The sequence below is a fragment of the Stegostoma tigrinum genome, chromosome 14 (genome assembly GCF_030684315.1).
Source record: "Stegostoma tigrinum isolate sSteTig4 chromosome 14, sSteTig4.hap1, whole genome shotgun sequence".
NCBI lineage: Eukaryota > Metazoa > Chordata > Chondrichthyes > Orectolobiformes > Stegostomatidae > Stegostoma > Stegostoma tigrinum.
The window spans coordinates 10,493,515-10,508,513 of record NC_081367.1 but is presented as its reverse complement, the minus strand read 5'-3'; the positions used below and the strand labels follow the sequence as shown (position 1 = coordinate 10,508,513).

General features: G+C 41.2%; 1 protein-coding gene across 1 annotated transcript in view; it reads left to right on the top strand.

Annotated features, from left to right (window-relative positions):
• Positions 1-14,999, top strand: part of LOC125457706 (serotransferrin-like) — a 95,695-nt gene that overhangs the window by 79,306 nt on the left and 1,390 nt on the right. Inside the window, exons 18-23 of the mRNA XM_059650996.1 lie at positions 2,043-2,087; positions 4,451-4,615; positions 8,038-8,200; positions 10,369-10,433; positions 11,249-11,433; positions 14,305-14,497. Of these exons, the coding sequence (XP_059506979.1) occupies positions 2,043-2,087; positions 4,451-4,615; positions 8,038-8,200; positions 10,369-10,433; positions 11,249-11,433; positions 14,305-14,497 (816 nt within the window). The remainder of the gene's footprint in view (positions 1-2,042; positions 2,088-4,450; positions 4,616-8,037; positions 8,201-10,368; positions 10,434-11,248; positions 11,434-14,304; positions 14,498-14,999) is intronic.

Sequence of the window (14,999 nt, the reverse complement as noted above, 5' to 3'; positions counted from 1 at the left end):
ATTGAAAATACTAAACATCATGCTGTTGTTCAAGACAGATTAAAAGGATAAGGCCCAGGAATTATAGACCCGTGAGTTTATCTTCAGTGGCGGGGAAACTTCTAGAAACAATAACTTGAGAATTAGTCGTCACATGGAAAAAGATATATTGATAAGGAAATTTTGACATGGATTTCTAAAGGGGAAATGATATTTAAGTAATTTGCTGGAGGTTTTTTTCGAAGAGCTAGCAGAAAGATTAAATGGGGGTAATCCTGTTGATGAGGTATACATGGATTTGCAAGGGTGCTTTGTACAATGCCCAGAATCGGCCTATGAGGAGATCTAGACCCAGCAAGGGACAATTTCGAAGTTTGCAGATGACACAAAACTTGGAAGAATTGTAAACTGTGAGGAGGACTGGGTAGAACTCCAAAAGGACGTTAGAGACAGTAGGAACTGTCAATGCTGGAGAATCTGAGATGATAAGGTGTAGAGCTGTTTTCTGAAAAAAATTCTGAAGAAGGATCTGGACCCGAAGTGTTAGCTTTCCTGCTCCTCTGATGCTGCTTGGCTTGCTGTGTTCATCCAGCTCTGCACCTTGTTATCTCCAAAAGGACATTGACAAGTTCATGGAGTGGGCAAAAGGACAGCAGATGGGCTTCAAAGCAGAGAAGTTGCAGTTTAGCATTCTGGTATGAAGAACATTGAAAGGCAATAGAAAATGGGGCATACAAGTTTAAGGAAGGGGCTAGGGGGATCATGCAGGAGCAGAGGGACCTGGGTGTATATGTACACAGATTGTTGAAAGCAGCAGAACAGGTAGAGAGAAATGTAAATAAAGCAGACAGCATCCTCGGCTTTATTAATTGTGGTATATTGTATAACAGTACAAGGGTGATGTCGAAACAAAAACAGAAATTGCTGGAGCAACTCAGCATGTCTGAAGTAATGTTGAACTTGTTCAACTCCAGCTGGAGGATTGTGTACAGTTCTGGGAGCCACATTATAGTAAGGATGTGAATGCATTGGAGAGAGTTCAGAAGTGATTTACAAGAATGTTCCCAGAGATGAGGATAGACTGAAGAAGTTGGGACTCATCTTCTTTGCGAAAAGAAAGCTAAGAGGAGATCTGATCAAGGTTTCAAAAAACATGATGAGCATGGATAGAGTGTCAGGAGCCAAATGACACTGATTCAACGTGATTTGCAAAAGGATCAAATGTGATGTGAAAAAAAGAAACTGCTTGGAAATGTGATAGAGACAGGTTCAGTGATGCATTTAAGATGATTCAATGATTATTTGGTTAGAAATAATGTGCAAGGGTATGAAAGAAAGAAACAGAAAAGTTGCAGAAGGTAATGATGCCCAGTTGAAGAGCTAGTGCAGGCATGATTGACTGAATGGTCTACTTCTGCACCATAGCACATCTGTGATTCTGTCATTCTATGATGCATGCGCAACTTCAGTCTTGCTTTTTGAAATGATGGCACAATGGCTAATGAGACAGCACCAATCTCTCCTGATATCATAGAATATTGTATCTGAACTTAATCTGGGGATTCCACCTCCTACAGTATTCCTTGTACTTATTATTGGACTTTACTTGGTGTTGAAAGCTTTGAATAATTTCATGTTTTTCAGATAGAATTCCTAAATGTTCTGTGATGAAATATCCTATAGCCTTTTGGAAAATCGCTTGGACACTACTTTTTATTGGACGTTCCTAGTACCACAAAGCCACAATTTATATGAAACTCCAAAGGCTTATCAAAATCAATATATCCTAGAATGTAATGCTCAGGAAAGATTTTACTGAACCCAGTTGGATTTCCTGTATGCAACACATGTGTCTTGCAATAATCTCAACCCAACACTAATCCACACCAATCACTGCCCCTATGACCCAGTCAGATCATCATGTTAGGTCCTGATGACGGCCCCCATTGATCTCCTACTCAGGGAATTGTACTCCAGCACAATCTGCAGCTTCCCCTTTATGCATAACAGATGCAAAAATGCGATTGGCATTTAAAGTTAATTGTTTTCATTTCTTCTCACAGCTGATCTTGGACCATGCACATCCACAGGAGTCAGTAACAAGATACGTAAGTTTTAAAACCAGCACTGCTCCGACAAGCCTTACTGACTTCGTGCAATCTCTAGTGATGGGCTTCTCACTGTCCAACTAAACACAATGTCATATGTTTAGCCGCCAGTAAGTTCCATATATTTCTTCATGCTGTCACCTGGCAATATGGTCCTTCAGGACAATACAATCTCGGTCCATTTCATTAGGTGTGACCATAAGACTATAAGATGTTGGAGCAGAAGCAGTCCGTTTGGAATATTGAGTCTGCCCTGACATTTGATATGTTTCTCAACCTTATTCTCCTGCCTTTTTGAGTAAACCACCACTTGCCTTTTTGATTTGGACCAAGTGTTCCACGCACATTAGCCCTTGTATATTGTTGCATGAACACTGGGGTTTTTGTTGAGACATAAGAATGTGAGGTCCAGGAGTAGCAGCAGGAAATTCAGCCCTTAGAGCCTGCTCCATCATTTAATACAATCATAGCTAATCTCATCTTGACCTCAACTCTACTTTCCTGCCAATCTCTACAACCCTTCAACCCTAATTACTAATTAAAAATCTGTCTCCTTCTTAAATTTACTCCCTGTTCCACGCAGTGGGGTAGTGAATTCCACAGACTTGCTCCCCCTTGAGAAAAATACTTTCTCTCATCTTGGTTTAAAATCTCCTACACCCATCATAAAACAGTGATCACTCATTCTAACTTGCCTCACATGAGGTAACATCTGCTCTCTGTCAATACTTTGACCATCTCATAAACAGATGTCAGGATCTTTATTAACAACATTAACTAGTTATAATGTTACAAGTCTCAGACATACACATTGTCTGGGATCTTTGCTTACTATTGTTACTGTAACTGCAGAAACTGCTGTAGCAACAGCTGCTGAGAAACAGTAACATTACACTGGAATGTCTCCTTGAGATGGTCATAGCAGTACACTGCCTGTCTGGTCTGGATTGTATGCAATAATACATTTACTTTAAAGAATGGGAGCCCTTTTCCAAAGATGTATATTGACACATTAATTCTGCATATTAAGAAAATGATTTGGATGTGTAATAGGACCAGATCTATTCTGTACAAAGTCAGTTCAGGGGACAGAAATGGACAGGAAGGGGTGGGGGGTGTCTCTGTCTGAGCAGCAGTGCCGCAACCCGATTGTGCAGAAATGATAATCTAACTCCTTGAGTACTACACTGGAAAAAATGAACAAACATTACAGGCGATTTCTACTTATTCAAATACTCACCTGCTTTACAGAGTTACAATGAGGCCCAATGTATGTTCAAATTGTTACACCAGCCTGCAGTTAAGTACCCCCAATTTGTTACAATTCTGGACGGGATAACAGAGTGTGGTTCTGTTCCCAAGGGAAGAGGGATGAATTAGCTCCCCTTCTTAATTCAACTCCCCTCTCAGTTGGTTACAACCGGTTAATTTATAAAGGATCCCCCTTCACAATCCAAATGTATTCACGTTTGTCAAGGAGCCAAACTAATCAGGCTTTCTTGAGTTAAAGAAAAGGTGAGTTTATTAACTACTAAACACTAGAAAGTAAAACAGAATCATTGTCCAGATAGTGGATGCTTGTGACCACTGCAATGGATGACAATGGTAATGCTGACAATGGCTACAGAGCAGTTGATTTTAACATTAGCCGACAAGTTTCTGTTCTCTTGCCTTCTCGATAGCAGCTTTCACTGACTTGCCGGGCCTCCCTTATTCAGAGTGAGAAAAAGCCCCTCTTTACGTGTGGCACAGAGGTGTTTCATGCTGTGACTCTTCAAGCTGTGACCTTACTCTAGTTCATTGTAGCACATCAGTCCGTTAATGCACACAGACTAGCAGATGTAGTTATTTTCAAGACTTTTGTTTGGGTACTCATGGAAAGGTAAGTACAAAGGTGTCTGCAGTTTAGGATACAATCCACAGGAGATATCTTTCTGCTGTCAGGGATGGTGAACTGCTCATTACTACAGTGGCCACAGGAATTCACAGTCCAGTTTGTTTTAAATTACACCTGTTCCCTTTGAAGGGTAGCTGTTTGAAGTTTCCTCGGTACATTCGGGTATGACATTCCAAGATTCCTCTCAAGACTAGGTGTGGCTCAGACAGGGATTTGCCAGATAGCCACAGACTTTACATCTGTAGTGATGAAGTTATGATCCGTTATCATGGCAAAATACTCAAGTGGAGTTTAAGTTGCCCCTTGCTAACCTTATATTTCAGAACACATTCACCCATTGCACCTGTGCTAAAACAATCTAAAACCAAACCAGTCCCCTGTTGCTTTAAAGTCCTGAATCCTGCCCTCTTTAAATGTGTATCTCCCTATCCACTGGGAATATTACATTGTTTGTATTCTCTCACAGCCTCTTACTATGCCGTGGCGGTTGTAAAGGATTCTAGCCTGAACTGGGATATACTGAATGGGAAGAAGTCCTGTCACACAGCCGTTGGCCGAACTGCTGGCTGGAACATTCCCATGGGATACCTGATTTCAAAGGGGAAAATCAATCCTTGTGATATTTTTAATTGTAAGTGTGATTCCCCGTGTTTAATAGCTAATACTTATTCTTGTTAAAGTTGTTTAAGAATAACGTTAAAAGTAAAGAGTTCTCTCTCCATGCAAATGTCTGGCTCAACCTTATGATAGAGAAGAGCTCCAAAGTTTTGACCCGGTGTCCAAAAATCGATGGTAAATTTGTCATAATCAGAAGTGGCTTGGTTGAAAACTTGAAGGTGGTAGACTTCTGCTGCACTTGCTGGATGATGCTCGTCGTGGGTTTTGGGAGGTGAAGAATATTGCTTGGTTCTTTTTCACACTTTTATGGAGACTTGCCATTTTGCTGTCTTTTCTCTCCTGGATGCTCACTGTTGTCTGCATTTCATAGATGTTCTTTATTGAGTCAGTGCACTTACAAATCCAATCTTTGGATATACAATAAAGTGAAAGTCAAACTGTCATTGCTTAGAGGTGGAGTATTTATGCCAGAGCTGCATGAATTCAAGTTACCATGACGTTTCAGGCAGATTGTAACTTTTAAAACCAATTTCTCTCTATTCTTACCACATATGAGCGAGCAGATAATGGTTTAAATTTTTTTTGTCCCTTTTATAAAACAGTGGTTTTTTTGTACTCTCTCTATTTCTGTACTCTCTCTATTTTCAGACTCTTACTGTTATGACTCAATAGGGTAATGAGCTAGATTCCAACTCTGCTATCCCCAGAGTCACCACAAAATTTAAAGATTTTAAAGTAAACTTCCTCAATTTCCCAGATTTTCAGATTCAGGCTGAGAGAAAGTGTGGACCAGTTTTGTATACTTTATAAGATTTACTTTTTATTTCAAGTAATTAGACCCTAGCTGCAAGTAGACGATTATAAAGAGTCAACATATACATATACGACATACACATCTGCAAATTTAAACTCTTTATAAACTCCCCCTTACATACATACACACACACACACACACACACACACAGGCTCACATGCACGCATGCACGCGCGCGCACACACACACACACACACACACACACACACACACACACACACACACACACACGCTCACATGCACGCATGCATGCGCACACACACAGCTTGCAAAAGCAGTTCAATAGCTTATATTCACAAGATCTGTGATGTGGTTCTTGATGATCAGGAAATTTTTTTCCTGACCTTCTTTCGTTCATGGGATACGGGCATCCCTGGCCGGGTCAACATTTGTTGCCCGCCTCTAGCTTTCCAGTGTTGAGCTGCCATCTTGAACCACTGCAGTCCATGTGCTGTAGGTTGACCCATAATGCCCTGTGGGAGGGAGTTCCAGGATTTTGACCCAGTGACATTGAAGGAATGGTGATATATTTCCAAGTCAGGAGTGACTTGGTGGGGAACTTGGAGGTGGTGGTGTTCCCATGTGTCTGATGGCCTTGTCCTTCTAGATGGAAGTGGTCATGGGTTTGGAAGGTGCTGTCTGATGACTTTTAGTTACTTCCTGCAGTGCATCTTGTAGTTAGTACACACTGCTGCTACTGAGCATCAGTGGTGGAGGGAGTGGATGCTTGTGGATATGCTACCAATCAAGTGGGCTGTTTTGCTCCCAATTGTGACAAGTTTCTTAAGTGCTGTTAGAACTGCTATCCAGGCAAGTGGGGAATATTCCATCACAAGTTGTGTCTTGTAGATTGTAGACAAGCTTTGGGGATTCAGGAGGTGAGTTACATGCTGCAGTATTCCTAGCCTCTGACCTAGTTTTGTAGCCACTATTTTTATATGGTGAGTCCAGTTGAGTTTCTGGTCAATTGTAATCCCAGGATTTTGATAGTGGAGGCTTCAGTGATGCTAATGCCATTGGATGACAAGGGGCAGTGGTTAGATTGTCTCCTATTGGATGGTCGTAAGCTGGCACATGTGTGGCACGTATGTTATTTGCCACTTGTCAGCCCAAAGCTGGATATTGCCTCGATCTTGTTGCATTTGGACATGGCTTACCTGAGCATCTGAGGAGTTGCTGAACCTTATGCAATCATCAGTGAATGTCCCTACTTTAACCTTATGTGGGAGGGAAGGTCATTGATGAAACAGCTGAAGATGACTGGGCCTAGGACGCTATCCTCAGGAGGGTATCCTGGAGAGATATCCTGGAGCTGAGATGATTGACTTCTAACAACGACAACAAGCTTCCCATGCACCAGGTATGACTCCAATTAGAGGATAGGTTTCCACTATACCCACTGATTCCAGTTTTACTCGGCCCCTTGATGGCACACTTAGTCAGATGTGGCATTGATGTCAAGGGCTGTGACTCTCACCTCACCTCTGGAATTCAGCACTTTTTGTCCAATGTTTGAATCAAGGCCGTAATGAGGTCAGTGGCTAAGCTGCCCTGAAAGAGCACAAACTGGGTGTCACTGAGCAGGTTATTGCTGAGCAGGCGCTGCTTGATAGCACTGTTAATGACACCTTCCATCACTTTACTGATGGTTGAGAGTAGACTGATGGGGCAGTAATTGGCTGTGCAGGAAAGGTCCTGCCTTTTGTGTATAGGACATGCCTGGGCAATTTTCCACATTGTCGGTTAGATACCAGCATTGTAACTGTACTGGAAGAGATTGGCTAGGGGTATGGCAAGTTCTGGACCTCAAGTCTTAAGTATTATTGCTGTACAGTTGGCAGGGCACCTCGCCTTTGCAGTAACCAATGCCTCCAAGTGTTTCTTGCTATCACGTGAGTGAATCGAATTGGATAAAGGCAGGTACTGTGATGCTGGGGCACCACAGGAAGAAGTTGAGATGGATTATCCATTCTGCACTTCTGGCCAATGATAGCTGTAATGGCTTCAGTTTTGTTCTTCTCTTTTGCACTGAGTTTTGATCTCTTCCATTGTTGAGAGTGGAGATATTTATGGTGCCTCCTCTCCCTCCAGAGAGTGTTTAATTGTCCACCACCATTCACGACTGGATGTTGCAGGACTGCAGAGTTTAGGTCTGATCCATTGGCTATGAGATCACTTGGCTCAGTCTACTACTTATTGCTTATGCTGTTTGGTCTTGCTTGGTAGTTTCACCAGATTGACACCTGTTCTTTTTCAGGTATGCCTGATGCTGCTCCTGGCATGCCCTCCTGCACTCTCTATCGAGTCGGGGTTGATTCCCTAGCTTGATGGTGGAGGTTGAGTGGGGCATATGCTGTGCCATGAGGTTGCAGATTGTGCTGGAGTGCATTTACCTGGGTAGGGGATCAATGGGCCTATCATCAGGACCTAACATGACTATCTGATTGGTTCATAGCAACAGAGATTGGTGTGGACTGCTGTTGGGCACAGATTATTGCAGTGCAATTGCATTATATTATGGATCAATCAGCGATGCTGTAAACATTGACACATTTAGTGTAACAAGCCAAGCAGAATCTAGGGATGAAATTAACTTTTAATTTAATTTTTTTTGAATTAAGCAACTTATTTCAGTCAGAGCTGTGCCCCTGGAGCGAATGCTGCCCTGCACCCAAATCTGTGCGCTCTGTGCATTGGAAGTCAAATACAAAATTCAACGTCACCAACAGACAAGTGTGCGGCCAACAGCAATGAGAGGTACTACAGCTACAGCGGCGCCTTCAGGTAAAGAAAAGGACTCACATTTATGTAGCACCTTTCGTATCCTTCCAAAGGGCTTTATAGCTGTGTTGTTTGAAGTGTGATTACTGTACTATTGCAACCAATCTGCATGCAGCACAGTCCCACCAATAGCAATGAGACACAGATTGGAATTAGCTGCTTTCATGGGATTGACTGTGGACTTTTCTTCAAGCATGGGATTGTGAAAGCAAGAGAAGGCTCCTTAGCTCTTTAACACTATTCTGTCATTCAGTGAGATTTTGCCTCCTTCATGACTAGACTCCAAGCCCTTGCCATTTTTTCCCTACTTCCGTTTTCTGATGAAAAGGTATCAACTTGTAAAGTTAACTCTGTTTCTTTCTCCGAGGATGTTGCCTGACCTGCTTATTCTATTCTGAATTCCAACAACTATGGGTTTTCTTTCAGTTTCAGGAATAAAAATCCCTGAACCCTGGTTTAAAAATGATCATCTGATCCAATATTATGTTGTGCAAAGAACATAAATGTTTTTAACAGCGTCCAAATCCACTCTTTTAGTGAGAACATTATTTTGATTGACCACATTCCATAAAATCACATCCTATTTCTTTTTTAAATCAACCTGCTCAGGGATGTTACATTTCATCGTATTGAACTCAGGCCTCCTAGCATAGAGGAAGGGATACTACCACTGCACCACAAGAGCTCTCCACCTCCAATTATTTTCACGTGTCTAGAAGAGCCATCATACATAACTGAACATTATTTTTCCCCATCATGAAATCACTCACAGTATTTTTTCATTTATTCACCACCAGCAGCTCTTAGAATCATAGAATCCTTGCAGTGTGGAAGCAGGCCATTCTGCCCATCGAGACCACACTGACCCTCCAAAGAACATCCCACCCATACCCACCCCTACCTTAGATACAATGGGCAATTTAACATGGCCAATCCACCTAATTGAACGCAAGTTCCTGGCGCTGTGAGGCAGCAATGCTAACCATTGAGGCACCATGCTCAATTGGCTCATTTATGTACAAAACCTATTATAGGCAATGCAGACCATCAAAAGAAAGGGAGAGGTACAGAACAGGGCTAAATCAAAATGGTGTTAGAGGGGGATATGCCCCCTGTGGTGCCCACCTCTCTCTAAAGGCTTTGCGAGTATCGTTGGACACTGTGTGCTCCTTCTCCAAGTTCATAGCAGTGGAAGAGGGACAGTTAACAGCTATGAACCCCACTGATTATTTACTCCCCACATTAGTACATACAATTGACACCCAATTAACCCTTAATTAATGTATTTTTTCCCCTAGTTCCTCTAGGTCTCAGGCATCTTTTCAAATCATGTTAGGTTAAATCACATTAAATATCATTTGTGGAAGACAGTACCAAACCACATTCCCCTTTGCACAGATCATTTATGCTTGCCATTGCTGGGCACAGTAAGAGGTCATGATTGAATGTCTTCTCTGAATGATAACACCGCTGACAGTACAGGACTCCATTGGTACTGAAACATTGACCTGGATTTTGTACTCAGATCTCCAGAGTGGTGTTTGAACTCACAATCTTCAACTCAGCGATATAGCTGAAAAACAATGATTTGTTAGTTATTAGTTTGGAATGAGCTGCCAAATGCTATGGTGGAACAAAGACTAAGGCCGATCGTAGTGGACATAAAGGCAGTAGAAATTTAGCACGCAGCTGATAGCTGGCTTGGTGATAAAGCTTAGTACAATAGGGTCGGATATCAGTCTGACTGACAGGGACTGCTGCTGGAAAATTTGGATGTAGTTAAGGTTACAGACAGGGCTCAACTTGGGCATAAAATCTAGCAGGATCAAACTACCTGCTGGCATTTTGGAGAGGAATTTTAACTAAGCTCACTGGTGAGGAAACTGATGGATTGGGTGCAATGTGAGTTTCCCAAACTGCTCTCCATTGAATTCAACGTAGATTATTGGATGAGTATATGCATTTCTTACCTGGTGAGTTACGATAAACTTGCCCACTCACGATTTAATGATATTTTAAGAAGAACAACGCAGGTTGGATACCAGAGGACGGCATTATATGAGTTGGAGTTAGCCTCCATTAAAGAAAGGAGAAAATTGGAGAAGGGGAGCATTGAAAGTATTTTCTTTGACATTCTGATTTCTGAATAAGTTTATCCCAATCTCCTGTAGGTGCCTAGTGGAAGTAGGCGATGTTGCATTTGTTAAACATTCCACTGTGCTGGAGAACACTGATGGTACGTAATATTCTCAGTGACTTTGCAATGCTCTGTCCTAAACCACATACACCAGAGTATCCTGACTTATGGTGCCATAACTAGTTCCAGCTGCAGCATGAATCCCCAGCAAATGGTAAACAAACAATTGTAGTATGGAGGCGGAGAGACAGAGAAATTGAAGGGCCGAAAGCGAATACATGCTAAGGCTACCAGTTAACATGAAAGGAAATAATAGGGGCATTTATAAGCATTTAAAAAGTAGAAGAATAATTAGTGAATAGGATCCCTTCTGAATAAATGAAGGAGATTAATATGAAGACTGAAGACTAAATACACAAGAGGCACACAAAACATTTCTACAATTTTAATAGTGGTAAGAATGCAAAAGGATATCAAACAATCTTTGATAGCTCACTGTATAACATTATAGATTCTGAAATAATGAGTACAAACAAGTTGGATAAGTGACTGGATAACATGTATCCTTGATGGCAGAAAGAAGTTAGGGATATGATGACTTGTATCTTTCCCCCTGGATTATTTGACTGGGATAAGCCTCCCACATCACCGCATAGATAATGAAGACATTAGCTCCCTCCTGTAATTCAGTGAGTATTTAGAACTGCATGCCCAATGAAGAACATCAATATAGATTGAAGTTGTGCTTTCCAGATTTAATAATGTTTCCTGGAAGAATGGACCGATTAGATAGGTAATTAGAATGCAGTATGTGCATTTCTCCAAAGTCTTTGAAGTATCTCATAAAGGGCTTGATAGGAAAATTCAGGCAGATGGTGCAAGTAGATAATTATTGGAATCTTTTTCACTCGTAGGTAATGGAAAGCTTGACTGGAATCAGAATCTGGTCTCTTCTAATTATCACCTCTTGTGCAAAGATGGTACTACAGCCCCAGTTGATCAGTTCATGAACTGCCACTTGGCTGAGGCCCCATCTCATGCTGTTGTGACACGACTGGACAGGAGAGAAAATGTTCTCAAATTGCTGAAGAGTGAGCAGGTGAGCATTTTATTCAGAGATAGTAGAAACTGCCGATGCTGAAGAATCTGAGATAACACGGTGTGAAGCTGGATGAATTCAGCAGGCCAAGCAACATCGGGGGAGCAGGAAAGTTTGACATTTCGGGTTTTCTGAAGAAGGGTCTCGACCCTAAAAGTTAAACTTTCCTACTCCTCTGATGCTGCTTGGCCTGCTGTGTTCATCCAGATTCACACTGTGTTATCTGAGCATTTCACTTGTCAGGTTTAAGAAACACTGATGAGTTTTTGAAAAAAATAACAGACATTAACAGATTGGAAAAGCTTAGTTGCATAAAAAGGAAAAGTTTGATTAAAATGAACATGGCTCCATTAAGTGTAGAGTAAGGAGAATATGTAATAGGGAATAGCAGTATAGCAGAGAAGCTAACTGGTTACTTTGTGTCTGTTTTCACCAAGGCTGGCACAAGAAATCTCCCAGAATTAGAAATCCATGTGGCGATTGAGGAGTTGATGGAAATTAACATTCGTAAGAAGTTTGTGCTGGTGAAATTAATGGGAGTGAATGTAGATAAATTTCCTGGACGTGATGATCTTCATCCCAAAGTATTAAAAGGGTTAGCTGTAGAGTTAGTCAATGGGTTGGTGATTATCTTCCCAAATTATATCGATTCAGAATGTTTTCTGTGGATTGGAAATAGAGTAAATGTTTCCCACCCTCAACTTTTTAAGAATGGAACAAAAGTGAAAACAGAGAACTGCAGATAAATAGACACTTGAATGATAACGATCCAATTGGGGATAGTCAATATGAATTTGTGATTGGGAAATTGCGTTTGACTAACTTGTTTGAACCTGTTGCTAACCAAATTGATAAAGGAGATGTAGCATACTTAGATTTTCAGAAGGCTTTTCATAATGGTGCCCACAAAATGCTGGGTAGAAAAATTAAGGGTAAACTTGGAGTTACAATAATCTCAGAGAACCATGGGGTTCCTTTCTCACTGGTGGTTTAACTTGAGGGCCACCGCACTAGAAAAATGAAGTGGTAATGTGCTGACATGGGTTAATTATTGGCTAACAGACAAAAAAAGAACAGGGCTAACCGGGTCATTCTCAAATTAGTGGGCTGTGACATTTGAGGTGGTGTAAAGACCTGCATCACAATGTGAGTCGCCGTTGGGGACCAATATAATATTTCCAAATTTACTAATGCTACAAAGTAGGATTGTGTGTTGTCAGGAAGATATAAAGCAGCTTCAGGAGGATTTGGACAGATTTATTGAATGGTTAAGAACTCGACAGATGGAATATAATGTGGAAAAGTCTGAAGTTATCCACTTTGGTCAGAGAAACAGATGCGCAGAATGTTTATTAGGTTGTAGGAGGTTGGAAAGTGTAGATGTACATTTGGACATAGGCGAAAAGTGAAAGAACTGCAGATGCTGTCAAGGACTTAGGTGTTTTTGTCAATAAGTCACAAAAGGCTAACTTGCAGGTACAGCAAGCTATCGGGAAGACTAATTGAATGTTTGCCTTTATTGCAAGAGGATTTGAATACAGGAGTAGAGTAGCTTTGCTTTAATTGTATAGGAGCTTGGTTAGGCTGCACCTAGAGTATTGTATGCAGTTTTGGTCTCCTTTTCTTGGGAAAGATATTCTTCAGAGAGTGGGAATGCAACTAATGCTTATCAGGCTTGTTCTAATATGGCAGGACTGGCCAATGAAGAGAGATTGGGAAAAGTGGGCCTCTGTTCTCTACAGTATCAATAAATGACAGGGATCTCACTGAAACTTAAGCAATACTTAAAGGAGTAGACAGGGTTATGTGCAGGCAAAATGCTTTGCCCATGGTTGAAGGGTCTAGAACTGAAATAACGACACAACGGCTGGTATCCTGTCATTAAGTCACCCTTTATTTACTTGTGCACTGTACACTGGCTGTGGCCAGCCAACTTGGAGTCAGCCCCTGTACTGAGGAGATTATCTAAACCTCCTGGTTATTTATCCTTCTTTTTGCTTTTTGTTTATTTTTAATTTTATGCATATATACTTTTAATCCTTACAATCTTCTGCTTATATTGGTCAGCCAGGGCTGATTGGCCCAGGTTAACAACCCCAAACCAGGACATTGGAGTCAACAAGATCCAGCTAGTTCCAATCATTACAAGAGCCAAACAGCACATTGTAAAAATAAGGGAGATACTACTTAGGTCCCTAATGAAGAGAAATATTATTATTCAGAGAGTGGTAAACCCTGGAATTCTCCACCATGGAAGGTTCAGTCTTTGAATACATTTAAGGCAGAAACTGATAGATATCTGATAAGCAATGGAGTGCAGGGTTATGGGGAATGGAGTGATTGAAAGTCATCGAAAAGTTCACTGAATGTGACTCCAGTCCCAGGGCAGTGCCCTCTGAACATTTTTTTTCATATCGAGGGTAATCAGTGTTGAACAACAAATGCTGGCCTTCTCACATATAGCCACACACCATGAAAGATTAAAAGTAAAACCCCAGCCAGATTGGTTCTGCCATTTCACAAAAGTGACTTTGAAGACACAGAGGCGTTGCTGTCGGGTCAAAAAATGGATAACCTTCAAGCCAAGATGCTGTAAGTGTGTGTTACACATGAGTCAATGTCAACAATCCTATTGGAAAATTTGGAGCTTTTAAAACTGAGATTGGTAAAGTTTTAATTCATAAAGGCGAAAAGGCATTTAGAGTACAGACAGATTGAGGTGCAGACCTGCTATGATACAGTTTAAAGCTGGAACAAGCTTAAGGGACTAAATGATGTTTTCTGGGAGGCAAGTTCCTCATACAATTCCTATTCAGACAATTGTGATGTGTTTGCAGTCACCATCATTAACAGGTTTGTTTCAAATTCTAGGTGAAACATGGTCGTGGTGGATCTGAAGAAAGTGACTTTGCCATGTTCGATTCAGCCATGTTTTCTGGGAAGGACCTCCTATTTAAAGACTCCACTCAATGTCTCATTGAAGTCCCCGACAGTGACTACAAAAAGTATCTGGGTGACAATTACGTTAAAATAATGGAAGGACTCCAGGCCTGTGAACCCCTTGGTAATTATTATTGAATCATAGTGTTCAGGAAACATGGTTTCTTTACCTCAGATTGTTGAATTTTGATTGGGAATGGAAAACATGGATGAATGGGATCAGATCAAGTTCTTTCAGGTCATGCTATACAGTGGCAGAATTAGTAAAGAGGCTTGCCTGGACTGTTCGATATAGGAATTGCAAGAAAGGCAAGAACATGATTGAAGGAAGAATTCCCCACACATTTCTGTTTGTGATGTGATTCATTCAATGTTGGATTGTCAATGGCCCATTCGATATTCACGGGTGCTGAGGGTAGGGGGCCCGTTTACATACATCCCAGGAGCTTCATTTAATGCAGCCTTTCATATTGTTATGGATCTGAATAGCTGAGATCTGAGAGTGTGGGATAGTCCAACTATCTGATCTCTTTGAACATTGGAATTCAGCCAGACATCGCCGTCTTCTGCTGAAAGGCCATGCATTTTAAAAGTGTGCAAATTCTATGTTGATTTTGGTAAGATTA